The 23,796-nt window shown below is 43.9% G+C and overlaps 1 protein-coding gene across 1 annotated transcript in view; it reads right to left on the bottom strand.

The window, feature by feature from the left end:
- Positions 1-23,796, bottom strand: part of MYH16 (myosin heavy chain 16) — a 36,813-nt gene continuing 13,017 nt past the window's right edge. Inside the window, exons 16-43 of the mRNA XM_088147767.1 lie at positions 22,868-22,955; positions 21,312-21,429; positions 21,052-21,172; positions 20,623-20,759; positions 20,179-20,260; positions 19,074-19,247; positions 17,976-18,203; positions 17,566-17,670; positions 17,108-17,194; positions 15,806-15,951; positions 15,331-15,421; positions 14,796-14,852; positions 13,754-13,840; positions 12,654-12,899; positions 12,028-12,145; positions 11,274-11,401; positions 10,305-10,501; positions 9,692-9,824; positions 8,846-9,062; positions 7,917-8,053; positions 7,200-7,303; positions 6,268-6,460; positions 5,275-5,478; positions 3,913-4,038; positions 2,647-2,817; positions 2,300-2,500; positions 1,096-1,322; positions 1-388 (exon numbers count right to left, since the gene is read on the bottom strand). Coding sequence (XP_088003893.1) covers positions 1,119-1,322; positions 2,300-2,500; positions 2,647-2,817; positions 3,913-4,038; positions 5,275-5,478; positions 6,268-6,460; positions 7,200-7,303; positions 7,917-8,053; positions 8,846-9,062; positions 9,692-9,824; positions 10,305-10,501; positions 11,274-11,401; positions 12,028-12,145; positions 12,654-12,899; positions 13,754-13,840; positions 14,796-14,852; positions 15,331-15,421; positions 15,806-15,951; positions 17,108-17,194; positions 17,566-17,670; positions 17,976-18,203; positions 19,074-19,247; positions 20,179-20,260; positions 20,623-20,759; positions 21,052-21,172; positions 21,312-21,429; positions 22,868-22,955 — 3,900 coding nt within the window. The 3' untranslated portion in view covers positions 1-388; positions 1,096-1,118. The remainder of the gene's footprint in view (positions 389-1,095; positions 1,323-2,299; positions 2,501-2,646; positions 2,818-3,912; positions 4,039-5,274; positions 5,479-6,267; positions 6,461-7,199; positions 7,304-7,916; positions 8,054-8,845; positions 9,063-9,691; positions 9,825-10,304; positions 10,502-11,273; positions 11,402-12,027; positions 12,146-12,653; positions 12,900-13,753; positions 13,841-14,795; positions 14,853-15,330; positions 15,422-15,805; positions 15,952-17,107; positions 17,195-17,565; positions 17,671-17,975; positions 18,204-19,073; positions 19,248-20,178; positions 20,261-20,622; positions 20,760-21,051; positions 21,173-21,311; positions 21,430-22,867; positions 22,956-23,796) is intronic.

The following is a 23,796-nucleotide window of genomic DNA, read 5'->3' as shown; positions in this document are numbered from 1 at the left end:
AGGATGAAGCTTTATTCAACTAAGCATGAAGATTATTCCAGGTAGGGTAGTATTTACAAGAGACAGCCCAAGCTGGACCCTCCGAACGTTTTCCGTCCTTGACATGAAAACGCAAGCAAACTGCATTCAAAACAGAACAGAAGCCTTTGACCCCGAGAACTTGTCTATGGTCCATCAACTTCTTGGTGTAGAAAATCTGACATGTGCTCACGGATGGTTAGAGGACTCTCTTTCTTCCCCCAGAGGCCAAGAAGCTCTTCCCTTCCACTTTCCTTCATCTACTTCCTTGCAAGTGCCTTTTTAAAGGTCTTCAGGCTGCTCCAGTCATCCCTACAGTAGCAAGCGATCTTCCCACGCTGCAATCATCTGAGATGCTTGGCTGATCAGACTGCAAAGGAAAGGCGGTTTAGCTGGGGCAAACCAGAGCAGAGAGAGAGGAAGGCAGAAGAGAAGAAGACACCAAGGTTGGAGACAAACCAACAGCATAAACGGGAGACAAAAACAAGCTCAAGGACAGTCAAGGTGGAGGGTTGGGCTTCAGTCTAGATCATGGTTCCCCAAAGTGATCAGTACCCTAGTGATACCCAGTACCCCAGCCTTCCATTTTGGCTGTTCTTGTTGAGCTTGCTTTTGTCTCCCATTTATGTCTTCAACCTTATTATTGGAGGTTAATTATAATTGTCTCCAACCTTATAATAATAATTATTATTATTGCTGTTGTTGTTCTTCATAATACCATTTGTCAAAGTATGGGGGTTGATCGACAAACTGAAACTTCTTGAAGGGGTCGATGAACTGAAGAGTTTGGGGACTCCAGGTCTAGGTGAAGATTTCCTAGCCCAAGTGCTTGATGAGATCTCCAAAACACGTTTTCCACCCCACTTTCTCCTCCCTTCCAATTTGCCCTCTTCTTTTCTCTTGCAACGGCTGAGTCCCCACACAGCAGACCCTCAGCAAAAGATGCTGGCTCTTCATGGGAACCTCAGCCCAGCTGTTGCAACCCAAGAATCAGGGTTTGTGCATGAGCATCCTGCACAAACTTGGTCAATTGGGGTTTCTTTGCTGCCACCATGGCCAAAACAATGCCATACCTACCGGTTGCAGGACAAAGGGGATGTTTATTCCTCCGCAGCTGACTTGGAGCTGGCTGATTTGGAGACCTGGATGATCTCCACAGAAGTGAAGGCTTTGCCAGCGGAGAGCCGGTGCCTTGTGCGGAGTTTGTTCAGAGCTGACTCAGCCATTCCCGCTCTCTCTTCTGCATCGTCCAGCTCGTGCACTGTTTTCCGATATCTTGCCATGCTCTGATTTGCTTGGTCCTCCTGCAGGGAGGAGTGGGGTTAGGATGGGAAAGAGACTTTGAATCACTAAAATGAAGACAAGAAAGTTTCAAGGGCAGTTCCCGTTAATCAGTTTTAATTGCTGTGAGATGCCCAGAGGCCCCTATGTGAGATGGGTGGATATACACGTTGAATGAATGAATGAATGAATGAATGAATGAATGAATGAATGAATGAATAAATAAACAAATAAACAAATAAAATTTCATCCAAAGGTCCAAAGCAAAGGGGAGGGGGGATGCATTACTTCAAGGGCTGCTGTTGTATTATTTTTTAAACCTTTTCCCAGCATGGTGGCTGTGACTAAAGCAAGTGGTAGGCGGGGCCACCTATTTTTCTGAATTTCCACAATTTCCCCCCTCTTTTTGACACTCCCCATCTCTTTCTTTCTTGTCAGGAGAGCAAGTTGCTGGGAAGATGCAGATCAACCCCTTTGGAGTTAGATCGAACCCTCAAAACCACCAAGGAAGTGGTTTTAAAATAAATATTAAAATTTATTTATAATTATTATAAATGAATTAATTATTATAAATAACCGCCCAGAGTCACTTCCTCATGGGCAGTGTCTAAATTCAAAATATAAACAAACAAACAAACAAATAAATAAATAAATACATTCTAGTTACTTTGACCCTATCAAGGTTAATATTATTATAAATATGTTGTGGTCCTTTTAGTTTAAAGGCTTCTTATTTTATATTATGGTGTTATAATTGATTGTAAAATAATATTGCATCAACTATTGTATCCTGTGTCTGTACTGGACTGAATTATAAGCACCGAATAAAGAAATAAAATTATTGTTACTGCTTCAAGGGGATTAATGAGGCCCACATTAACTATACTGAATACAAATGGTTGTTAGGAAAAAAAGGCTCATAGTTACACACCCTTCCCTTTTAAGTAATATATGCTGAGATGGGTGAAAAGAAGTAGGCTTAAAAAGCGACGGTACATACAGCCTCATCGATTTGTCTCTTGTACGTCTTCAGTTTGTTCTGCAGTTTTTCCACCAGTTCCTGCATGCGTTGGTTGGTCTTGTGGTCCTCTTCAGTCTGGAAGACCAGCTCCTTCAGACGTCGCTCGTTCTTTTGCAGCAACTTCACCGTCTCCACGTGGCGCTTTTGTTCGGAATCCAGTTCGGCCACAAGTTCCTTAATCTGAAAAGGAAACCAAGGCCCAGCTTGTGAGGTCAACCTCAAAGGAGCCAAGGGGGAGTCATAACAGGCATGATACTGGCCTGATGCCACCAAGAAAGTGGGAAGCTTTAGAAACTGAAAGTGGGATGGAGTGAAGAGGTATTTACCCGGGTCTCCAGCTTCATGATGGTGCGTTTCCCAGCTTTCAAGGCCAATTGCTCAGCTTCTTCCATCTTGACCTGCAGGTCCTTGATGGTGACCTCGTAGTTCTTCTTGATCTTCTCCAAGTGCATGGAGTGATCCTGCTCCTGCCGAAGCTCTTCGGCCATGCGGGAGGCCTGGAGGCGCAGCAAATGAAGGGGGATGAACAGTTGGAGGTGGACCGATCTCCGCCCAAACCTTCTTAAATAATGCATAAATACTGATACCCGTTATAATATTTACAGTCCACCTCAATCCAAATAGGGTCATGACAAAAACAAGACACTGAGAATCACACACGACAATAAAAAATCATCACTGAAAATCGAACACATCAGAGGAACCATTCAGTTACAAATAACCTAGGTACCAGACACCTGTCAGAACACTGCTTTGCCGAATTTTTGAAATTGTTGTAAGGCAGGGACTTCCTCCAAGGGAAGAGGGTTCCAAAAAATGGGGCCATGAGTGAGGAGATCTGTCACTTGGCTCTTGTCCATGAACCTCATGAAGGGGAATGGGGTTGCAGTTGTCTCTTTCTAGATGACGAGACAGCAGATTTGATTTTGATGCCGACTTGTAAAAGAAATCCACCACAGATTTCAGAGTAGGGTTCTCCTCAGCCTTTTACACAGGTTGGATCTACTCCAAGAGTGCAACATTTCAAGGTCCATGTGTTCCTTTGGCATTTTTGAGGACACGGCATGGGCAGGATCACAAAAATGGCTGCCACCATAAGCATGGCCAGCTACAAAACGTATCTCTACCAAAATATAAAATGGTGTGGTGGTTCCCTGCCCCCTTCTCTGGCCCCCTGAGTTGCTTTCTTCCCTCTCAGCTTATTCTTGGGTAAGAGAAGACACTCCCAACGTGCTAAGAAGTGTCCATCTTGCCATTTTTATTTTCCAGGAATGCCTGTGGGAACTACGTAAGACCAAAAACTCTTCTTGGAACCCCAAATGATTCCGGAGGTTGTTCTTTGCCTGGTGGCAGATTTGCCTTTATTATTATATTTTCATTTTAAAATTTTGGCAAGTGCCCAGAGAAAGGTTTGCAGGCACCAAGGTTGTCTATCCCTGATCCATCCAATGTGCCTTCATGAAGACAAGGCAACCCATGTCTAGCCAACAGTTATAACCACCAGGGGCAAAGTGCACATTTGAAAAGGGTTCTATCATTCAAGGAAATGCTCCACTGAAGCTTTCCCCAAGCTCCAGGAACTGCAAACTCACGTCAGCCATGGCTTTCTTTGCTCTCTCATCTGCTGTTCGGAACTCACTGATCAGTTCCTCATGTTCAGTCGTTATGCGCGTGAGATCAGATTCTAGCTTGCGTTTGATCACCAGCAGGCTTTGGTTCTGCAGAAGGAAGCGGAGGCGTCAAAACAGGATCCATTAAATCAGGGGAGCTCAAGCTATGGCTCAAGACCCCCCTTGGGGATGGGCAGCAACTTATAGAGGGACCATGTTTGCATAGGAAAGCTACAAAACTGTCAAAACTCAATCTAGGAGTTGCCCCTCAGTATCTGGTCACCAGGCCAGATTGGGTGATTGTGGTATGGCAAAGTTTGGGAACTTGTGTAATATAGAGATTAAAACATAATGGTTCTCAGCGTTAGATTTCTTTCTTGCCCAACCCAAGCTGTGATGAAATCATTACTTTTATTCATGGGGAGAGTCATGCAAATTCATACATCATCTTAGGGGACTGTGGTAGCCCAAAACTTGAGAACTCCTTCATTAAATGAAACTAGATGGTTCTTCAGACAGCGACCAGGTTCAAAGACTGTCTTACAAGGGACAGTTTGGATTCTGTGTTTTTGTGCAATAGAGATGACTCAGTTAAGTGAAATAACAGAAGGTGGATCGCCAGCTTATGGTGAAAAGTAGATGAGGGTCTCATAAGTTGCGTCACTGTTTTTTTTCCAAGCCAAGAAGGAGTATGTGTGTGGAAGGAGGTACAAGCCAGGTTGGAACTACAGCCTTGAGGAGGGGGCTTTATTCTCCTAGCCCCCTTTCACAAATCAACAATGCTTTGCCCACATCAATTTTTCTTATTTTCAACGCCCTCCCAGTAACTGGAATTCCCTGCCCGAATTACAGATGATTGAAAACAACAAAGCGATCAAACAGTGAGCAACAGAAGAGTATGTTAACAAAAACCAGAGGTGAAAAAACAGAAACTCTAAATACTCAAGAACAATCTTTCCGGTATGATCTGGTGCTTAAAATCAAGGCAGCTAGAAAAATGTGTTGGAAGAGAGGAATGTCAGGCTGATGCAGAAAAGGAATTGATGAAGCACCAAGCACTAAAGAATTTAAATTCTTCCTCCCTTCTCTGTACCATGGCCCAAATCTAAGTAAGGTACCCATTCTCCAAAGGATTGTTTAAATAAAAAACAGAATCAATGGCCTGTGATCCTGGATTTTAACAGGAGATGATTTCCTTGCCTGGAATGATTATATTGTAATTTCACAGTTTCTGTTTTATAGCTCCCTTTTGGATTCTTGACCTAATGAGTTCAGTTGATTACAAGGACCGATGCCCACCCCTTCTTCCCCACAAGAGGTGGGGGCCACCAGCAGTTGTCTTACCTGAACATTGAGTTCGTTGTGCCTTTCGGAGACTTCCACCAATTCCTGCTCAATGAGTTTGCGCGAGCGTTCGCTGCCCTCCAGGCCAGTGCGCACCTCTTCTAACTCGGTCTGGAGAAGACTGAGGCGTCGTTCTTGAAGATTGTATTGCTCACGCAGCTCTTCGTGCTGGCGGGCATCTTCGTCCATCTGGATCTGAAGATCCTGGAGGCAGAATGGTGTCAGAAGCACATGCTTAGTCTGAATCATCAGGGATCGATCAACAGGATGTTTGGAGGTCCAAGAAGTATGTCCAGTACTGAATCTTAATCTACCTGCTGCCTTTAAGCTTCCACGGTTATCTAGACTAGAACTAGGACTAGAAACTTGGGGAGAGGGGGCCTGCCTTAAACACAAGCTCATGTATAGCAAGGAGATGGGCAAATGAAGTCCTCAAGGAATTTACTGGGTAAGTTCCTACGGGTGGACATATATTACAGTTTTGCTAATCCATTGTCTGCTCTGCAATAAGCCTTCAGCTTGATTCCTTCTGGGCTGTGGCCTGAAGATGAGTTGTACCAACAGCCGAGCAGCCATGGAGAAATGAAGAAGTAATCAGCCTAGGATTTGAAGGCAGATCTCCAATCTGAAATGTTGAAATGTGCTTGTTTGTTTGTTTGAGGATAGCTTACTTTTTACTGGCTCTGAAGGCCTGGCTAAACATTCAACCTGGCTCCTGCAAGATGAGAAACCACCAGTGGGAACCCTCTCAAGGAGAGCCAGTGAGGTGGAGCGGTGAAGGGGTTGGATGAGGAGCACGGAGGCCCAGGTTCTAGTCCCCTCTCAGCCACAGAGGCTCCCTGGGTGACTTTGGACCAGACCCTCTTTCAGTCCAACCTATCTCATAGGATGGGTGTGGGGAGGAAAATAGGAGGAGGAGCTGCTATATCAGGAAGCAGACTCAGATGTTATTGTTTTTGTTCTTCTTGTCCCCTTTCCTGTAACTCTTTTCACCTTGATCTGCTGCTGGAGTTTCTTTAAGGTCTTGACCAGCTCGCTGTTGTTCTTATTGGCATGGTCCAGTTGGATCTCCATTTCATTCAGGTCTGTCTCCATCTTCTTTTTCAGCCGCAGAGCCTCGGCTCGCCCTTTGGCCTCCAGTTCCAGGCTAGACTGCAGAGATTCGATGGCACGCTGGTGGTTCTTCCTACAAAGGTGAGCAAAGGTCATACCGTTCCAGGCACATCTTGACATCCAAGGAAATCCTACCACATTTCATAAGTTATCAATTCTCACCCCACACTGAATCATCTCATGGCCAGTCAGCTTTTGGTTTGGTATGACATGTCATCCCACATGTAAACTTCAGAAGAATGATCTGGATTTATACATGGTGCCAAGCAGTAAAACCCTAGTTTACAAAACACAGCAGCTGCATGCTTGCAGGATGCTAAGCCAAAACAAAACTATCTTCCTTACGACTTGCGGGACTGAATGAACCTAGCTGTTGTGACTTAACATGATGCACAAACTATAATTTCCAAAAATCAGAAGTTTTGGTTACCATAGACTCACTTGGCTCTCCTTCAACAATGTAATCGATGATTTGTTCAACAAACCACCATTAAGGCAAATCCTGGCTTACCAACATGCCAGCAGAGCCGCAGTCTGTCTGTCTGTCTGTCTGTCTGTCTGTCTATTTATCATATTTATATAGCCGCCCATCTCACACAAGGCGACTCTTTATACAGCATGCCTATTCTGTCCCTAGAGGTTTTCTTCATATGCATTGGACTACAAATCCCATCACCCCCACCCACATCGCCAGTATGGGGACAATGAGAATTGTGACACCAATTTGGAAGCTGTGCAAGCTAGGAAGATGGGAGGGGAATCCCACCACATATGGAGAATACTGACTTGAAGAGAAGATAAATGTTCCAAACCTTGTGGCTTCAAATTCCTCCTCCTTCTCGTGGATTCTCCTGTCAATGTCTGCTTTGACTTGGGCCAATTCTAGCTGAATGCGGATCAGCTTGCTCTCTTCCACCTGTCAGCAAACAGAGGAGCAGAACCATGATTTTTTAGGGTTAAGGCAGGGGTAGGGAGGCCCCAATTTTTTCCATAGTTCTTAGATCCCTCCTAATCCCTACTGACACCAACCAATGGCACAATACCTATACAGTATTACAGGCAGGAAACACACTTCAGTGTATGTCCTAAAGTAGGCTTTAAACTCCAGATTGCTCTGCAAACAGACAATCATAGCCCTACCCATCTCAGGTGGATCTATTGTCCTGCTTAAAAAATCCTTGTTTTTATAAAACCAGTAGTCAGACAAGGAAACTAAGCCAGCCAGATATCTAATAGTTTCTAGCAGCTATTTTTGTTCTTTTCATATGAAGAAGCCTTCCATCTTGTGAGCAGTCTGCAGTCACATCTAAATCTTGTCACCTCTCAGGGACAGCCAGGCTCTGGCCTCAGTTTCCCCAAACAGGAATCCCAGTGCTCTTCTGATGTGTCAAGGTAACCTTTTGCATTACCTTGAGAGTATGAATCCTTGGACTCACTTTTCTGAGACAAGGATGCTGATGGCTCCATGGATGATGAAGAAGGTCCAGAATTACCAAACAAATGAAAGATGCTAACATTTTAAACATTACCTCAAGGGAAGCCTCAGCTTCTTCCAGGGCCACCTGGAGCTCATCTTTCTCAATTTCCAACTTCTTTTTCAACTTCTGTAGTTCATGGACACTCCTTCCTCCCTCGCCCAACTGGTCAATTAGATCTTTGATTTCCTCTGAGAGAAAAAGGAACACGTGAGACTTATTCAACCTGATCATTAAATTTCAGGACCATGGACTTTCCCCATGGCACCCACACTGGTCTAGTGAGAGTCATAGTTAAGAAGCTGGATTACAGCTTTGAGGGGCTGCTGAACCCAACATGGCTTATTTCTTTGCATCTGCTGACAGCTGACAAACAATTGCAAATGTGCCCTCTTTCCAGAGATGCTTTAGATTGGGTTCTTATACAGTACTCTGGAGAGTTGTTTTGCAGCAATAAAACTCGCTATGAAGTCACTTGGGGTCTTGATAGGACATATGTATGCAGAAGTAGGCCCGTGGGCAAAAGTGACATACCTCATACCAAGGTTGGAAAACCTGTGGACCATACAGTGCCCTGAAATCCAGTTTTGCAGCATAATTTCTAGAATCTGCTGGAATCAGGAGACTAAGATTTGTGGCTTATCCTAAAGGGAGGTGAGGTGCCACCAGTTCTTTGCAGCTGGAGACAAAAGGAGGAATGTCGACCAAAACCTAGCTCCTTTATGTTATCATCTTCAATCTGCCTGTGGCAGCCCTCAAATACAAAATATTTAAAAGAAGTGTAATCATGAACCACAGAAAAACTTGCGTATTCCTGCTATCCATATACTGTGCACACAAATATAACAAAGACACATATATATAAATGTGAATGCACCCAGCCATAGAATAGGCTCTGCATAGTCTATGTCTAGGTGGATCAAGAGCAGGATTTGTTAGAAGGTAGGTCCCTAGCTTAGCACATTCCCTCTTGCTCCACTTGCCCTGGAGAGTCTTGTTTTCCTTCTTCACCGACTCCAGCTGCTCTAGGGCTTCCTCATACGCTGTCTTGAGCTTGAAGTTCTCCGTCATGTATATGCGGCACTCCTTCTGGGAATTGTCCAGCTCTAATTGGAGCTCCTCACACTTCTGCTGCCATTCAGCCAACATCTTGTCAAAGGCCCGCTGCTTCTTGTCCAGGGCCGCACAGGCTGCATTGGCCTGGAAGGGAGAAGAAGCATTACACACTACCTGGATGTCCCCTCTGATCATCTTGCTTTTACTCCAAGCCTTGTTTCTAGGTCTTCGTAGTTCAGATGGAAAGTTGTTTTTAAGGTGGGCAGTTTTCTACCAGGGAACCAACCCTACCCTCTTTTGGTATCGATGCTGAATCTGGCAGGATATTTATCAATAAGAATGGTTGCTATAATTTGTGGCTAACAGCTTAAGCGCAGTGGCTTCATTTGGGTTAATATAATAATGTTAAACAGAGGTGGGCAATCATAGCCCTTTAAACCCATTTGTGCTGCCTCTAGAGTCCTCCAAAGTCATGTCTCCAAGATTTCACAACAAATCTAATTGTTGTTATTCTATTTTAAACAAACTATGGCCTCAAAACAGCCTATTAAGCCTCCAGTAGAGGAAACGGGTTTATTTGGCTTCAGTGCCTTCCCGGATAAGAAAGAACTAATAATAAACCTACCCACAATTGCAGGGTAGATTTTATTACCCTGGATTTCAGCTTTTACTTGTTTCTACCATACCACATTGTGCAAACCCGGTCAGTTGGGGATCAGTGCCCAGAAGGGACCATGATCTTCTGAAGCAGCAGTAAGACTTTGTTATTTGACCTTTTCAAGATCCAAAGTTAGATCTTCCACTTCCATCTGGAGCTTCTGCTTGTTCTTCTCCATGCTGGCTACCCGAGCTTGTGCAGTTTCAGCCGCTTCCTCTGCCTCCTGGAGACGGGCAGTCAGTTTTCTCCTGCAAGAAGACCGCAAGACAAGAAAAGGCTCGCCAGATATGACCTAAGTCAAACAACACAGGGGAAATGATTGCCTTCCAGATATCATTGAACTATAGCTCTTAGAATCCCTCATCAGATTGCTGGGAGTACTAGTCCTACAACCCTGCTCGATGTGATGGAATGTGTCTACGAAGGGGGAGGTGATGTTATGGGCTACAGTAACACAGCAGGTTCTCAGGAAGGAGGGAGCACATTCCAGGAAAGGGGGCGGTGAGACAAGAGACAACACAGTCCGGAGCAGGAGCGTGGGAAGAGGAAGGGATTTAGGAATAGCCACTCCCTAGAATTTCCCAGGGTATATCCTCTAGGTTAGAGTAATACAGTTTTAATCTGGCAAGTTTCTGTCTATATGGTGCAAGCAATAAAAGAACTAAACTTGGCTGGACTGTTTCCCTGTTGTTCTTGGGCTGGGCCTGACATTCTGCCACCTTACTCACTTAGTCTCTTCCAGTTCCTCAGTTCTCTGAATGGCATCAGTTTCATATTTGGTCCTCCAGGTTGTAACTTCAGTGTTGAGCTTGGAGACTAAGCGTTGGAGTTCAGCTTTTCCTGTCTGCTCTTCCTCCAGCTGCTCCTTGATCAAATCCAGGTCATGTTTGGTGTTGGCCAAACTTACCACTGCAGTACTTCGGGCCTAAGGACACCAAAGTGGTAGCTGATTAATGTATTTCTCCCATATTTCTTTTTCTTTGTTTACAGTTCTATTGTAAAACCTTCAGCCCAAATCAGATGAAAATCATAAATAGCAACAACATTTTATTTTTTAAATTATCAAAAAAGAACAAAGCTTTATAGTATGGCTGATTTTGGAATTTCTGGCAGATTTTGACCATCCTCCTAAAAGCCAAAATTGATTAGTCTGTTGTATTTTTTTGCAGGTGTCCAAAAAATTATGCTATTGCTTTTTATGGCACCCAGTTTCACCTACAGCACCATGAAGAGGGTTTCTTCAGAATGATGGGATCTGTGGCCAAACCCATGTGGAGAGCACCAACTTGTGTGATCTTTGTATTCTGTGTTTCCCAACCTCCAGAATTAGGATGCAATGGTATGTGGGAAAGACCTTGGGAGATGGGGCAAAGAGATGCTGCCTAGGGAATGGTCAGATAAGAGGGGGCATAGCCCACAGCTGCATAGTGGGTGGAGCAAGAGACTCAGAAGCGACCCTCCCTAGTTTCTCAGGCTGAAAAGGAGATGGCAGGAGAGATGTACTTTCAGATTTGCAAGATTCTGTTAATGTAGCTTTATAATAAGGTAGAATTAGCTTATCTAGTCATGTTTCCTGTCTGGTCTACCTAGTAAGGCTGACATAGGTGAACTTGGACTCCCTATTTATTTGTCTTTGTGCTTGGTTTCCATTATTTTAATTTTAGTAAGCAGATGCGCCCATCGTTCCTAGGCCTTGCCTTTGATTCTTCATCCAGCTGCCGCTTGAAGTCATCCACTTGAGAGGTGAGGGATGTCTTGACACGAAGGACCTGGTTGAGCCGAGTTTGGCCTTCTTCCTGCTCACGGCTCAGCTCATTGTTCTCAGCTGCAGGGGAAGGATTAAAAGAGGAATGGAGAACTGGATTATTTATTTATTTATTTATTTATTTATTTATTTGGCTGCCCATCTCACTGATGCTTGGTTGGCCAATGCTTCACTTGGCATGAGCACTCTTTGAATGGCCAGGGGACTGAACTTCACTCTATGGGGCTGTAGAAGATGGGACGCATGGGTGAGGTCACATGCAAGGGAGTGGGGGTGAGATTTTTTTTCTGATTAGTGAGTAGATTGAAAACCTTTCTTCTGTCTCTATTTTTTTCTTCTTTAGCTGAGCTAGGTCTAATCTAGAATGCAACCCATAGCTTTTGCAGCACGTGCAAGGAAATCTTGCGCCGAGTTTTGGACATCAATTCACCATAAGTCAGTGATGCAGCTGGAGCAGCAGAAAAAGAAAGTCACAGGATGAATCAAGTCTGGCCTTCAGAGGTCACCCATCTTGAATCTAACTTTTCCTTGAGGGAATCACACTTTCTTTAAGGTACGGACTAAAAACTAAAGACACATGGGTGGATTACAGCACCTCATGTTAAAGGACTTGAGGCTGGAATTATGGGGTGAGGGGGTCATGGTGGAAAACTGTGGAAGTCTGGAGATCACCCAAGGAAACCAACCTTGGAGTCTGTTCCTGACAGCATTGATTTCTGCTTGATTCCTTTCCAACTCAGACAACCGAGCATTGGCTTCGGCCAGGTTGTCCTCCAATCTGCGGACGTGAGCCTCGGCATTAATCTGCAAGGATACAAAGGAGGAGGCAATTTCAGAATGATCCAGATTTCATTCTTACATTTCTACAAAGCAACTACAACCCTTAGAAGTAAGTAGTTAGGACTTCCCTGATACTTTGTCTTCCAGTCAGAGGGATGAAAAGAGAAAAAGCCTACATTGCAAGACTGGTCAATACATAGGAGTAGGAAAAGTATTCAGAGCTGGATCTTGAATCTTTCTTGTTTCCCCTTTCATAGTCTCTTCTGCCCATGACACTTTCTCTTGATGGGGGGAAAAGATACAGGTTTCTGGCCTATTGCATCAGGGCCTCTGCTACAGGTGGCTAATAGCTCAATAAAAGGAGCCAGTAAAATCTACTGTGTTCCTGATTTTGACCTGGTCTCTTTAATGAGAGTAATTCACCCTATGGCAAATGGCTAAGATATCAAAGAGAAGATGCTGGTTAGGAATCCAAGCCATGAGATTGGGGTCCCTAGCCTAGCACAATGGTGTTTTCTCTCATTCAACTTACCTTGGATTTCTGGATATTTTCCATGGTGCTACTGAGATCATCAATCTCGGCCTTCATGACCTGCTTGTCTTTCTCCAACTTGGACTTGACCCTCTGCAGGTTCTCAAGGTGTTCTGTCATCTCGGCCATGGCGTCGGTGTGCTTCTTGCGCAGGGTGGAAGCCGTGGCCTCGCTCTGCAAGGCGGCTTCTTCCAGTTCTCGCCGAAGTTTAAGCAGCTCAGCTTCCCGCTTGCGGTTTTGCTCGATCTGGGAGCAGAGGGCAGGGTGGGAATATGTAAGAATCACCATCCCTTTGATCCTGTCTTCTTTCCCACAACTGAAATGAAGCCAGTTCATTTCTGGGATACACCTTGAATCCTCCTTTTCCCAGATTTCAAATCTTTAGACTAGCGTTTTTCAACCTTAGCCACTTTAAGATGTGTGGACTTCAACTCCCAGAATTCCCCAGCCAGCAAGGCTGGCTGGGGAATTCTGGGAGTTGAAGTCCACACATTTTAAAGTGGCCAAGGTTGAGAAAAGCTGCTTTAGACAAATTAGAATGAGGTTATTTCAAGGACTCTTGTGGTCTTTAGAAATCTTCTTGGACTCTGAGGTCATGAGGAAAGCTACCACTGATGAGGACAATTTATGCTGGTCTATGACCATAAAAAAGACTTGATTTGTTCTGATCAGGACTATTCTATTGTTGTGAAATTCCAATGTTGGCCAAGGACTTTTACGTTAGGTAGCTACACTATGAATGCTGTAAAGGCATCATAATTTGGTCGAACCGGTATTGTTTTTATGGTTGCTTGATTATTTCCGAAAAAGTTGCTTTTTAAACATGGGATTTAAATGACCCCCCCCCCCAAAGAACGGATACCAATATCAACACCTCTACTCAATCCTTTCTTTTTGGCCATTCTTCCAAAATAATCAATCAACGCTACTTTGACGTGCTGTCCCAAACATCCTCTGACCCGTCTTGACTTCCTGCACTTGAAGGCCGTACGAAAGAGGAATTGCTGGGGGTGCTATGGACGATGCACTCTTTGCCGGCTCAGTTCCCCAGTGTGTAAAACGAGCACAGCCATCTGCTGCCTGGATGGATGTGTGTTTACCTGAGCTGTGGTTGCTCCTCCAGCCTCTTCAAGTCTGTCGGTGAGTTCTTCCAGTTCCCGGGACAGATCATTGCGCTGCTTCTCAATCTAAAAGCAAGTTAGGAGACTAGAATTATAGCATTATTTCTTTCTCCCTTTGTATTCTTTCCAAATACAATGTCCAAAAACAGTCCTTAAATAAAGATGAGGAGACAAAGCCAAGCAAGATCAATTGAGAGGCAACGTTCACACACAGTGCTAAACCAGAGATAACTTTACTGACTAAGCCACAAATGGATGGGTTCCTATAAGCGGTAAGCCATGGCCTATATCCAGCACATTGACTGCGTTTATCCAACACACTGAGCCAAACAAGCAAGATGTATTATCATGTAGAATGCTATGTGACCCAAGCTGTTATCTGCTAACCCATGGGACTGAACATGGAGCCTGTCAGGCCTAGCCCAAAGAACTCCAGGAGACCATGCAGATTCAGTTCAGCAATGTTTATTAGCTGCGACCTCTAGCAAGAATCTTCCTAGACTGAAACTCAGTTCCCAAAGTCAGCCAGTCAAAACAGAGTGAATTCCTCAGGAAGGTGCCAGCCTCATCCTCTTATCTCTTCCTCGCCCCTCAGGAGACGAAAGAGCATGCTTCCCTCCCTGAGTCTGGCCTTCATAATTCCATTCCATCACAGAGCCCCACAAAATGATGGTGAGATGGAGAGATCCAAATCGTTCTATCAAAATGCTCTGTCTTGAGTCGGTTACAAAACAAAGGTTATAGCTGCAAAACAGACTGATTTGAACATCTGGCAGTATGTCTAGGTTGAAATTGAAATGCTCAAGGTGTCCAAAAGATCCCTCAAAAAGTGCTTTCAAACTCAAAACGGGATGTTTCAGACATGACATGGGGAGTTTCAGAATCAAAATGATTTGGATTTGAAATGTTTTGCACAGTCCTGCCATCAAGGTAAGGGTTCTAAAATGCTCTGGAACCAGAGTAGTCATCGCTGTCTTGAACATAATGGGCCACTTTTTTGATTATGGACAAATATATTTACCTTTGCCCTTATAGAACGTTCTGCTTCCAGCTCTTCTTCCAGCTCTTCAATTCGAGCCTATTAGAAGCACAATACCGTGAGATATGAAGCAATACTTTGAGATAGGGTAGCTAAGAATGTTTAAAGGAGCCAGGTTCACCCCATACCAAAGTTAGGGAGGTAACACCCAGGAAAAATTGCATGACCTCCTGCCTTCTTGTTGAGGGGAGGAGCCACAGCACAGTATATGAAGTTGCCCCTGGAAATGGCTAAGGACTAAACAAGACTTCACTCCAGATGATCTCCTATCTAGGTGACATCTAGGGATGTGTTTTCTTTCACAAAGTCAACTTCATCCCTTGACAAACTACTCTGAAAGCCCTGAGAAATTTAGCTGGCTCATGGTAGTTTGTGGATGTTTTGCAACACTAAGATGTCCTCTTAGAAGAGCCAAATCTGGACGGGGACAGGGGACCTGATACTGTTAGCCAAAGGTGATTATGGGAAAAGGTGGTGGAGTAAGATAAATAAGGCGGTCTGTCTTTCTCTCTCCTACCTGGTGTTCCTTCAGTTTTCTCTGAAGGGTGGAATTTAGAGCCTGTTCATCTTCTATCTTGGAGTTGATAGAATTTATCTCTAAGTCTCGCCTGCAAGAGAAGATGCAGCAGGCTTATTAAAAGATTCTGAGGATAGTTCAAACAACATATTAAAACTTGAACTCAGGTTAACAAAACACAATTGGAATGTTCACATAAAGTACTATACTCAAACAAATAAGCTATGGTTGGGTTTCCACAGTCTCCTGAACCAAAAAAGGCCTACCCACCTACCCTTTTATCTTAACGTTGATGTTGTGCGAACACATCCAGAAGGCAGTAATGATCAAGACCAAACTTCCCAATCTAGTGCCCTCCAGGTATGTTGGACTACATTTCCCAGAATCCTCCAGACATCAACTCCTAGGCCAGCTCAGTCAAGTGGTTTGTTCAATAAACCAAGGGTTCATGTGAAAGGAGGACCCCACCACTTACTTCTTCACCACCTCTTCCAAATCTATCTTCATCCTCTCCATTTCATTCAGGTTTTCAATGGTCATTTTCAAGTCACCCTCGGCCTTACGACGGGCCTTTTCAACCTCAGCACGGATTTTCTTCTCTTGTTCCCAATTGTCTTCCATCTGGTTGAGACAAGCCAACGAACCAAAAAATCACAAAAGGAACCCATTTACCAGTACAACCAAAGATACAGACATACAACGAAGAGGGTGATGAGGCAAAGATTTTGGCTATCTTCTCTTTGCCAGTGGAAACTGCTACAAAATGCTGCAGTGTGGCTCCAGTTCAAGGACCCTCCTGCTCCATTCTACAGTTTTTTGATGTGGTGGCCTTATAAAGCTAAATGGCAATCACAGAATTTCAACTCATAAGTTACATAACGTTGCATTACTTGGAACAACAGTGCTTGTATTATAACACTATCTTTAACTCTCCTAGATCCCTTATCTATTCATTCATTCATTTAAAGAATTGATATGGTTGCCCAACTCAAGCAGTCTAACTCTGGGCAGCTTACAAAAACAACTAAAATAACACCAAAATGAACAATAACAGCAATAATCACTAATATGCAAACTGGCTCACACCCCTACCCTCTTCCAGTAGGAACTTATTCATCCCGGCCTTATAATCAAAATAACCAAGTTTTAAAATCCCTCCTAAAGGCCATCAGGGTTAGGGTCCATCCAATCAAAACTCTCTGATAGATTGTGTGTAAGCTGCTTTTGTGAAGAATGGGAGCAAAATGAAACCCTGCATCAGATTCCTGACACTGGGTGATGGTACAGGTAGTCCTTGTTTAACAACCACAATAGGGACCAGAAAATTGGTTGTTAAGTGGGGCGGCCGTTAAGCGAGTCACAACATGATCAGACCCGATTTTACAACAATTTTTACAATGGTTGTAAAGCGAATCATGTGGTTGTTAAGTGAATCATGTCATTAAGCGAATCCAGCTTCCCCAATGGGCATTTTTTGCTGGAATTCACTTAACAACACATGATTCGCTTAACGACTGCATGATTTGCTTTATGTAAAAAAGGTCACAAATCACAATCATGTGAATCCGGGGGTGGTGCCATGGTCATAAGTGCAGGTACAGGTCATAAAGCGCTTTTTCCAAGGCCATTGTAACTTTGAACCGTGAATTAAATGAACGGTTGTTAAGCAAGGACTACCAGTAGTCAAAACACCACTGGATTCTCCCCATAAAAACCTCTTAGAATGTGCCCGTGAAAAGCTGCTCCATTCTCTGCAGAAGGAGAATTCAATGCTGACCTCATGTATCTGAGTGGTGAGTTTACTGTTGGTTTTCGTTAGATGGTTCACTTTGTCTTCCTCAGCTTGAAGGTCATCAAGTGTTTTCTGCAAAGAAGCAGAAATATCCCAAGGAGAACATGCCCAGTGAAAAAAACAGCTGAAGGAAAAGCTAAAGATGCCCCTTCTCCACAGTTAAAATCTTAAATGACAACCACTTCCAAAAATATTGCCAAGAAAATTGCTGGGACTTGTTCATGTAGTTACCAGGAGTCCAGACTGACTCAAAGGTAGCCAACAAACAAACCCCATTCTACCTCTGTGTTACAGAAGCTGGAGCAGAGATGGGAACCTTATATGTTGTTTTAGCATACTGTAAATCTTTTCCTTGATCAAAAAGTGGGACTCTGATCCAAAAAAACCCATATGATAAACCTAGACCTTGTGTGAGTTGATAAAAAGAGGCCACTCCTTCTCACCTGGTGTAGCTCCTCCAGGGCCCTTTTCTCCTTCTGGAGTTTGGCAACAGAGTCATCCCGTGCTTGCAGGTCACCAGTCAGATTTCGCACTCTGTGATCAAGAGCCTTGAAAGAAGCAAGACAGATTCATACAGAACAACCCAGAGCCAGGACATTCCCCTGAGCAGATGACCAAGCTAAGATACACCATTAGGACCATTTTCCCTCCACTTGACCTTTTTTTTTTTGGACAGTGAGAAGATGGAAGAAGAAGAAAAATGGAAGATGTGATCCTCCCATCTAATGTCATGAATAAGATATGGCAAGAGTGACCTTGTTTGGAAGTGCTCACTTCCAGAACAAAGAACAACCTAAAACATGTCTTCAAAGAGACTGTCAGTTTCCAAGGCCACCAGGGACAAGATGCCTACTTGTTTCTCTTTTTCCGTCTTAGCCAACGTGGTTTCCAGCCCCTCAAGGTCTCGCTTGAGATCGTTAAGTTCTGCTTCCAACTTGCGCTTGCTGGCACTCAAGGAGGCAGCCGAACTTTCTTCCTCCTCCAGGCGTTCTTTCATGTCTGAAATCTGGCTTTCCAGGTCCATCTTGGCCTTCATCATTTGAGTCAGGCGCTCTTCCGCATCGATCAGGTTCTCTTGTTCCTGAAAGGGGAAAGAGGGGATATTGGAGTTCTCTTGTTATTCTTACTCAATGACCATCCTTAGAAGGTAGTGGTGCTGGCTACCAGCTTGGCTGGCTTCGAAAAAGGGTTGGGCTAGTTGATGGAAGTCATGGAGATTATTATTAGCCTTGATGGCAGGGTGACTGCCTCTGAAGACCATCTGCTGGAGGACTAATGGACTTCCTTGAGCAGTTGGTTGGCTACTGTGAGAACAGATTGCTGAAGTAGATCAGCCAGGGCTCTGATCCAGCAGGGCACAGCTTAGGTTCTTATGTTCTAACATCTACCCAGTTACATTAAAAAACCACAGGTCAGTTGGACTGTGGACTGGACCAGCCCTATTATTAGGCGGGAGGCTTAGCCTGGGATCAGCATTGTTAAAGGGTGGCAAACTAGTAGAATTTCAATTCAGTCTGTATGATGATAGGTCAAAGGTTATTTTTTAAATATTCGAATTTTTAAAAAATTATATATTAGCTGCCTCACTGAGAAATACAGCACCACATCGTCTTTCAGCATGATTTTCCCCCCCAACAATTTATCTGGACCCACAGGACAAGTGGAAGAAAAGATACCTGGATAGTTGGAACCCATTGCTATCTTTGGAAATGGCCAAGAACCTCTTAGAACACCAGAGGTTTCAGGGCACAGAGCAACCTTTTGGTAAATGGACATAAATGGTCCTGCCCCCTATGGCAGCCATTCTGTGAAAATGCATACCATCCAAAATGTCTCTAGCCCAATCACTTCTGGAGTGGACTCCTCAATATATCTCATGCAAAGCTTGATATGGCCCTCAAGCCAATGGAAGTTGCACATCCTTGCTCCAGGATGAATTTTGTAGACTCACAGCCTGCAATTGGATGGTCAAATCATTCTTCTCTTGGCTGAGGGTGGCCAGCGTCTCCTCAAGCTCCTTGATGCGATCCACCAGTTCCTGAGTCTTTGACATGGCGCTCCTCAGCTCCTCCTCCTTTGCTTTCATTTCCTCCTCTTGCCGAGCCACATTCAGCAGAGGTTTCACCTGCAGGTTGGAACCAAAGTAGAAGATGAAGCATTCTGTGACTTCTGGCCATTCCTGATCAGAACACATCTATGCCGTGCAAACCTCCACCATCTTTACATTGAATGAAAAGGCACAAGGACTGGAATTGTGCTTTAGGCAGAAATCCCCTGGATCCGTCCAAAATTCCCACTTCTGCCCCATGTCTCTTCAAAAACTCTGGGACTTTCTAAGAGTATCCTTCTCAGTTTTCTATTTGCTATTTGCTTTAAAAAATGGCATGATGTTATATATTGACACACTTACAGAAGATGTTTTTTATGCATTATATGCAGACAGACTACAGTGACATTTGCATCCTATTTCAGAATAACTGAAGAACATGGTAGCCAAAACAACTTGCTTTCAGACTTAGATTGCTGTTTGTTAGTCCCTGTAATTTTGATATATTTCTACCCATACGTACAAGCTGAGAATGTGGTCAAGAATGTGATGTAGGTGGGCTGCAGGGCATCCATCACACTCTAAACAACTCCTGCCACCCACTTTCCAAATTTATTTAAAATAACAATAAGAAGGAAGAACATATTTTTTAAAAAGTTATAATCTTAAAGGATCACCAAATGTGAGATGTCAAGTGTTGGGGAGTGGCACCCAGGCTATCAAGTGACATTGTAGCACAAGAAAATACTGTACGCACATAGAGACATGCACACAGAGATAATAGAACACAAACTTTTGGTAGGAATTAGCTCCACCCTTCTGCTCATTAACAATTAACCATATCGCCAAAGAGGGTTTCTTATTGTTGAGTAAACAGGTGGAGAACTTCTCTCCTGCTTGCTTGTTGTCCAAAGCCACCTGTTGACTGAAAACAGCAACTCCCATTTGGTTTTGATAAAACACAAAGCCTTGGGTGGTGACCTCTCTGTTCCTTCCACCACTGCCTCACCTTATTGTACAGTTTCCACCATCCCCAGTAACGCATCTGCAAGAATTTGCGAATGTTCCTCTGGATCAGTATCAGGCCCAGCCTGGTAACAAAAGAAAAACAAACAGTTGGGGAAAAAGAAAACAGGCATGGTCTCTCAATGGCATTATGGACTTATCCCTGTATTTGTGGGTGCAGGAAGTTCCAGAGCCTAAAACAGGGGCTTCTCAAAAGCCTGGTAATAAACTTATGGCTGGACATAAACCAGAAGAAGACAACCTCTTTGAAATGGCTAAGCACATTGGGAATTTCCGGAGCATGTCATTAATCTTTTATTACAAGGCTTCTCATTCAGATACTGGTCTGGCAGAACACTGATCTCAATGCAGATTTCAATGCCTTGTTCATTCATTCATTCATTCCCTCCTTAAAGGAAAGAAGGGGAGATATAATGCACATACTTACCTTCTCTCCAGCATCTTTTTAAACTCAATCCTCATCAGGTAACCACGGCTGCGGCTCTGTAGCATTGTCATGATCTTGCCCAAACGCTCATCCCTCATGTCTTCCAACTTGGCTAAGACTCCAGCACGGAAGAACACCTTTGAAAATAATGCACATATGTACCCAAATCCATTCACAAGATCAAGTTGTAAGAGCCAGCCCCCAAACTCTCTCAGGTACATGATGGTTGAAATATGAGAAGACATGTGAGAAGCAAAGGGTCCATCCCAAGCTGACTAGCAATGAAATGTTGCAACTTGCTGAACTTTCAGAGTTCAACACAACTGTGTTCTCTTGCAGGGAAGGACATTCCATCTTCCAAACTCATATTGTCCTGGAACAGTCTGTCTCAATTACTCTACCCAACCAAATGAGAAACCATCTTAGTACCTTAGTATGTCCAATTTTGTACTCATTTTCCCCAAGGTCAACAGATCCCAGCAGAAGTTCAGAGGCTTTCTTATTGTCCACAAACCCTTGAGGGAAGACATTGGGATTCAGCACCTGATACCTGACATCAAGAAGAAATAAACAGGCATTGGTTGGTCTGGCTGGGACTTTGGGAACAAGGTCCCAACACACCTGGAGAACACCAAGTTGGGGAAAGCTGTCCTGAAGGAATGATGGAGGAAAGGGTAAAACACCATCACCTTTGCTTGAACTCAGGATACTGCAGCCTGTTGGGGAAGCCTTTCCGGCAGATACGGATACCTTCCAGGACACCATTACAGGCCAGTTGGTGCAAGATCAGATGGGCATCCACCACTCCTGTAGAGACAGAAAGCAGCAGGGCCTTATTTCCACAGCCTTCACAAGAAGCTCTGCGAGGCCATGGCGTGGTCTGGATGACTTTGCTCCTCAACCTCTCTTCAGATCAGTGAACAAGCTGAAGACAATTTCCCCCTATTTATCTGGGCCTCGGCTATATCCTCTTGCCCTTGTGAGTGTTGTTGCATGGTCTGGAATCTGATGCTGCCCTGCCCCCAGCATGGGTACAATCTGTTGTACGCTATGCTAAAGCGTGCCTTGTTTAACCATGATTTACTGAGTCAGACATCTTAGCTGAGTTTGTACACCACACCAAGCAATAAACAGAGTTTCTAACCTCAATGGCTGGCTAACCACATTATGGATCTCACATCATGGTAAGCCATAAGGGGATTGGTTTGGGTTCGGCTTAGTGTGAGGGGGAACTGAACTTTTGTAGTTTGTAAACTATGCTTCATGGCCTAACCTCTCACACAATCCAACAATCCAGCAAGAGACAGGTAAAGCAAGGCATAGCTGAGTGTCACGTATAAACATTTTCCTCCGGATCTTTCAATGCACTAGAATCAATTCTTCCATTTTCTCCAGCCTGGGTGTAGAGCTAAGGCATGACAGAGACCATCTTTTTGTTATAAATTGTTAGTAAAAGTTTTAAAAAGAAAACAAAAACTAACAAAAACTAATACAGGATAAAGTAAAAAGTGAAAAAGAAAAAAAGACAAAGACAACCGGTGCAGAAAGAAAGGATAAAAAGAAACAGAAAGAAGAAACTTCTGATTTTCTTTGCCGCAAATAGAAGTATGATTACAAAATTATCTCTTACTCTATGGTTTCAAAAGAAAAGTTCACTTTTTCCTATTACCTATTTTTTTTCTGATCATCAAAACCACAAGTCATAAGTGCATTTTTTTCTGTTTCATGCAAAAAGTCTATAAGGGGGTTCCAGTCAGCCTTAAATGTCTTTTCTCTCATCAAGGAAGTCAACTTAGCCATTTCTGCAAGTTCCATCATCTTCACCAACCCTTCCTCTACTGTGGGTAGCGCTGGGCCTTTCCACTTTTGAGCATATAATAATCTCACTGCAGTTCTCATATATAAAAACAAAGTTCCACAACTGTTTTCTAGCTGTCTGTCCATTCGTCCCAAAAGAAAAGCCCCTGGTTTCAATTGTACATTAATCTTTAAAATCTTCTGAATTAGTGTATGTGGCAGAGACCATCTTTTTGTGGTGCAGTCAGGAAGGTGGCGAAATACTTTGGATTCAATTCGAAAAAGGTGCTTTAAAGTATGCAGGAGTGAGAACAAGCCCTCTGTCTGCAACACTTTAAAGCATCCATGTATTTTCTTAAGATCAGCAGCTGTACTGATGGTATTTCCCAAAGAAGAATGGACTTTGCTGTTATTAAGAGGTGGAAAGGGATGACATAAACCCACGTACCAGACTGCTTGAACTCATTGGGGACAATGCAGCGGACAAAATGAGGGGAAGTGCTGTGCAAAGTGGCCATCAGCTTGTTGAGCTGCTCCTGAAACAGATGGAGAAGAACGGAAGGAAGGATGAAGAGGTGGTAATCAATAGACCTGGGACTTACTTGGGAAACAGGTATCAGGACTACTCCGGTGCAAGCTGATGGAAGCATTAAGAATGCATGGAATGCTCCTTTTAAGACATGATCGTCTTCAGAAACAGGAACCACCTGAACATTTCAGTGGGCCCCTGAATCAGACAGCCAAAAAGCAAACCATCAAAAGATATTCAAAATTCAGGGATATTTGTATTTGATTCCTGGCCTGGTTCTCGTTCCATGTTGATTATTGCCTAGTTCTGATAGCCACGTATGTATTTCCTGCCTCCTGTATATAAACATGACCATGTACCTCACTGCATGAAACTTCAATTCCTGGCTCATGATTCCTAGTCTTCCGACTCCTGCCTTCTCTCTGCTACTGTCCTCAGAGAAACCACTCTCATAGCACAGAGAAACCATAGCTCATAGCATGAAACGGACATACAGATTGGTCTGTGGGACAACCACATATCAGGTTTCTCTGTGTTCATAAGCGCAGGGAACCAGTGGTTGCAACAGGGTCTGGACACAAGGACTCTGTGGAAAATAAACATATCCACCACTGGCTAATGAGTTGATCTACACCAAACTGGTGCCTTCCAAGTGTGACAATTCCACCCACCCCAGCTGGCAGGAAGGGATCAGTTGGGGAATGACTTTTCTGCTTGCAAATATATCTTCCCTAAACCTACAAGTCCCTATAGTTTTCTTGGCAAGACTTCCGAAGTGGGTTGCCATTGCTGTCTTCCTAGGGCCCAGAGAGAATGACTGGCTCAAAGTCACCCAGCTGGCTTCGTGG

The sequence above is a fragment of the Python bivittatus genome, unplaced genomic scaffold (assembly GCF_059951505.1).
Source record: "Python bivittatus isolate LINGU-HERP-01145 unplaced genomic scaffold, Pbiv_v1 ctg000560_np1212, whole genome shotgun sequence".
NCBI classification, from domain to species: Eukaryota; Metazoa; Chordata; class Lepidosauria; order Squamata; family Pythonidae; genus Python; species Python bivittatus.
This window is presented reverse-complemented; position numbering and strand designations above follow the sequence as displayed.